Source organism: Sorex fumeus, unplaced genomic scaffold (assembly GCF_029834395.1).
Source record: "Sorex fumeus unplaced genomic scaffold, SorFum_2.1 ptg000018l, whole genome shotgun sequence".
NCBI lineage: Eukaryota > Metazoa > Chordata > Mammalia > Eulipotyphla > Soricidae > Sorex > Sorex fumeus.
Window position 1 is genome coordinate 14,916,635 of NW_026606075.1, and position 4,609 is coordinate 14,921,243.

The following is a 4,609-nucleotide window of genomic DNA, read 5'->3' on the forward strand; positions in this document are numbered from 1 at the left end:
AAGCAAAACCATGCTCCAAGGAAGCTTCATCAGCAGCATCACCAACAGCACCAGCAGCAGCAGCAACAGCAGCCGCCACCAATACCTACAAATGGGCAAGAAGCCAGCAGCCAAAATGAAGGCTTGGCTATTGACCTTAAGAATTTTAGAAAACCAGGAGAGAAGACCTTTACCCAGCATAGCTGGCTCTTTGTGGGCAATCTTCTTCCTGATATCACCGAGGAGGAAATGAGAAAACTATTTGAGAAATATGGGAAAGTTGGTGAAGTCTTCATTCATAAGGATAAGGGCTTTGGCTTTATTTGCTTGGAAACACGAACTCTAGCCGAGATTGCCAAAATGGGGCTGGACAACATGCCACTCCATGGCAAGCAGCTTCATGCGCGCTTTGCTTGTCATAGTGCATCCCTCTCAGTTCGAAACCTTCCTCAATATCTGTCCAGTGAACTGCAGGAGGAAGCCTTTTCTGTGTTTGGCCAAGTAGAAAGGGCTGTGATCATTGTGGATGATTGAGGAAGGCCCTCTGGAAAAGGCATTGTTGAATTCTCAGGGAAACCAGCTGCTCAGAAAGCTCTGGACAGATGTAGTGAAGGCTCTTTCCTGCTAACCACATTTCCAAGGCCTCTGACTGTAGAGCCCATGGACCAGTTAGATGATGAAGAGGGATTACCAGAAAAACTGGTTATTAAGAACTGGCAATTTCACAAAGAAAGAGAACAACCACCCAGATTTGCCCAGCCTGGCTCATCTGAGTATGAGTATGCCATGTGCTGGAAGGCACTGGTTGAGATGGAGAAACAGCAGCAAGGCCAGGTGGACCATAATATCGAGGAAGCTCGTGAGAAGCTGGAAATGGAGATGGAGGCTGCTCATCATCAGCACCAGGTCATGCTCATGAGGCAGGAGTTGATGAGGCGCCACGAAGAACTTCGAAGAATGGAAGAGCTCCATAATCAAGAAGTGCAAAAACGAAAGCAACTGGAGCTCAGGCAGGAGGAGGAGCGCAGGCACCGTGAGGAAGAGATGCAGAGACAACAGGAAGAAATGATGCCGCGACAACAGGAAGGATTCAAGGGAACCGTCCCTGATGCGGGAGAACAGGGGCTGCGGATGGGTCAGATGGCTATGGGAGGTGCTATGGGCATAAACAACAGAGGTGCCATGCCTCCTGCTCCTGTACCTGCTGGTACCCCTGCTCCTCCAGGACCTGCCACTATGATGCCAGTTGGAACCTTGGGATTGACCTCACCAACGACTGAGCGCTTTGGCCAGGCTGCTACAATGAAAGGAATTGGGGCAATTGGTGGAACCCCTTCTGCTTTCAACCGTGCAGCTACTGGAGCTGAATTTGCTCCAAACAAACGTTGCCCAGTAGTAATAAAATCGCATTGTCTAGTTTCCTAAAACCCTTAAAGAAAAGGACCCTTTTGGACTAGCCAGAATTCTACCCTGGAAAACTGTTAGGGATTTCTCCCAATAGTTGGGTCTTCCCTGCCTGTGGTACTCTATCTAGGGAGTACGCTGGAGGCAGAGGGCAAGGGAGGGGAGATTATTACAAATCAATGCTGTGTGGTATATTGTTTCTGTGTGGTGCATTCCTGAAGTCTCATGTGATTGTTGAGCCTAAGGGAACCATGACAAAATGGATCCAGTTAGAGCCCCATTTTTTCATTTCATTTCATTTCATCATCCTGTTATTCGTCGATTGCCTCGAGCAGGCCCCAGTAACGTCTCTTTCATCCTAGCCCTGAGATTATATTCAAGGCTATTTAGGAGAATGAGACCCATCATTGTTACTGGTATTTGGCATATTTGGTACGCCACGGGGAGTTTGCCAGACTCTGCCCTGTGGGCAGGCTACATTCGATAGCCTGCAAGTTTGTCCAAAGTAGGAATAAGACAATAAGATGTCATAAAAAAAAGTTCTGTTAAAAAAAAAAGTGCTGAGACCACTCTCCGCAAACATGAAGGTACTGGCAGAGGGACAAAGCCACGCGGGTTCCGGGGCCCCAGACCTCCAAGCCTACTCGAATTGGAGTCGAGCATCTTCCACCCAGATCCTCCAAATTCCAGTAGGCGGGGGTCACACCCACCACCTGGCCCCCTGGCGCCGTGTAATCCCATCAGCGGCCAAGACTCAGAGACTATAAAATCCAGATCCCGGACGAGAACAGTGCAGTCTTTTGCCCCCGCACCGGGGTGTCCCTCGCCGGGACCCCTTGGAGGGGAGCAGGTCGAGCTTTCCTCCCCGCCCCGACCAGGGCTATGGCAGCCGAAGACCTCCAGGACCAGCCACCACCATGCTGAGACCACTCTCCGCACACCTGAAGGTACTGGCAGAGGGACAAAGCCACGCGGGTTCCGGGGCCGAGACCTCCAAGCCTACTCGAATTGGAGTCGAGCATCTTCCACCCAGATCCTCCAAATTCCAGTAGGCGGGGGTCACACCCACCACCTGGCCCCCTGGCGCCGTGTAATCCCATCAGCGGCCAAGACTCAGAGACTATAAAATCCAGATCCCGGACGAGAAGAGTGCAGTCTCTGCCCCCGCGCCTGGGTGTTCCTTCCCGGAGTCCCTTGGAGGGGAGCGGGTTGAGCTTTCCTCCCCGCCCCGACCAGGGCTACGGCAGCCGAAGACCTCCAGGACCAGCCACCACCATGCTGAGACCACTCTCCGCACACATGAAGGTACTGGCAGAGGGACAAAGCCACGCGGGTTCCGGGGCCGAGACCTCCAAGCCTACTCGAATTGGAGTCGAGCATCTTCCACCCAGATCCTCCAAATTCCAGTAGGCGGGGGTCACACCCACCACCTGGCCCCCTGGCGCCGTGTAATCCCATCAGCGGCCAAGACTCAGAGACTATAATTAGAGCCCCATTACTCATGATCATTCCGTTTGTCCATCTTGTTCTATTTGCTTGTTCATACCCTGCCACCCCAAAGACACTGCCACATATACCACTAAAACCAAACATCCCCCATGACCTTAGCCCCATCGCTCCATCCACTCCCAGTTGGGAATTCCAGCAAATGTCCATAGAGGTCACAGACAACATATGTACTGGTTCTGTTGTATCCCATATATTTACCCTTTCATGTCTTAAGGAAGACATTTTCTCTTAGAGATTTTCATTTTAGTCTATCTTTAAAAAATCTTGTGTTAACTTGCCTTATTATTTTCTTGGGTAAGCAAAAACCCATGTGTCACCAATTTTGTCTTTGATGTTGCTCATCACAGCTTTTCTTGATAGGCCCAGTACAATCTTGGAAATAGGTTTGCTGTAGGCTAAAGGTCAGACAGTAGCTCTTCGGCTTGCCTGTCTTAGATAGTTATGCTGTTCATTTTTTATTAGTGTGCCATGTTTGATTTGTCCCTGATAATCTTTGGAGTTTTTCTGAGATATGAAGCAGTAAAACAGCATCACCTTATTAAAATGCATTTTAAACCTTTAAAAAAAAAGAAAACAAATTATTTCACAATGCCTTTTCAGCAGCTAACTGATTGTTGGGGGGAATTTCCAAACAATAATGGTGCATCTTTTGTTGAAATAATGAATGTAAGCAAAGTAGAGAGAGAGTTAAGTAGAAATCATCTGCCTCACAGGCATTGGGAGGGGTGGGAGGGGGGTACATTGGGGTTCTTGGTGGTGAAAAATAATTACTGGTGAAGGGGGGGTGTTCGATCATTGTATGACAGAGACTTAAACTTGAAAGCTTTGTAACTTTTCTCACAGGGATTCAATAAATAAATTTAAAAAAAAGAATATTTGCCATGCCTTGTCCTTCTTTTAAAAATTTATACAAAGAAGATAACATGTAGGCTGAACCCTTATACCTCAGAAGACCAGCGCACCTGGGATATTATTGATCAGTCTGCAACCTGCTCTTTCTAAACATGTCTATGTTTCTTTTTTCTATCTCTGTTGCTTTTTGTAAAGATTCAAGCAAAATAGTATTCTAGGATGTGCAGAGTTTGCCATTTAAGGAGCCATATGTAGTGCCAAGAAATCTACCTGATATAGTCGAAGTGACATCTGCAATTGTTTGTTCATTGCAGCACTCTTTACAATAGCCAGAATCTGGAAAAAACCTGAGTGCCCAAGAACAGATGACTGGTTAAAGAAACTTTGGTACATTTACACAATGGAGTACTATGTAGCTGTCAGAAAAGATGAAGTTATGAAATTTACATACAAGTGGTACTACATGGAAAGTATCATGTTAAGTGAAATGAGTCAGAAAGAGCAGGATAGACACAGAAAGATTGCATTCATCTGGGGAACATAAAGCAACAAAAAGGGAGAGTAACACCCAGGAATGGCTGAGATTAGTACCAGGAATTTTGCTCCATGAATGGAAGGCCAGCCACAGGCTCTAGGTGAAAAGGAAGCTCAGATAGAGAAGAGAGTACCAAATAAAGGGTGTTGTGAGGACCCTCCCAGGGTGGGAGAATCACGCTGAAAGTAGTCTATAGACCAAACATGATTGCCACTCAATGCCTCTCTTGCAAAACACAGTACCCAAAAGAAGAGAGAGAGAACAAGGGGGAATACCCTGCCACAGAGGCAGGATGGGACGGGGGGGGGGGGGATGAGGGGAGGGGGTGCT

The 4,609-nt window shown here is 47.7% G+C and overlaps 1 protein-coding gene across 1 annotated transcript; it reads left to right on the top strand.

Moving 5' to 3' along the window:
* Positions 1–213: 213 nt before the first annotated feature.
* Positions 214–1,404, top strand: LOC130021648 (non-POU domain-containing octamer-binding protein-like). The gene is given in 1 exon segment (XM_056112412.1): positions 214–1,404. A coding segment is annotated over 1 exon segment (1,176 nt). The 5' UTR covers positions 214–228.
* Positions 1,405–4,609: the final 3,205 nt, after the last annotated feature.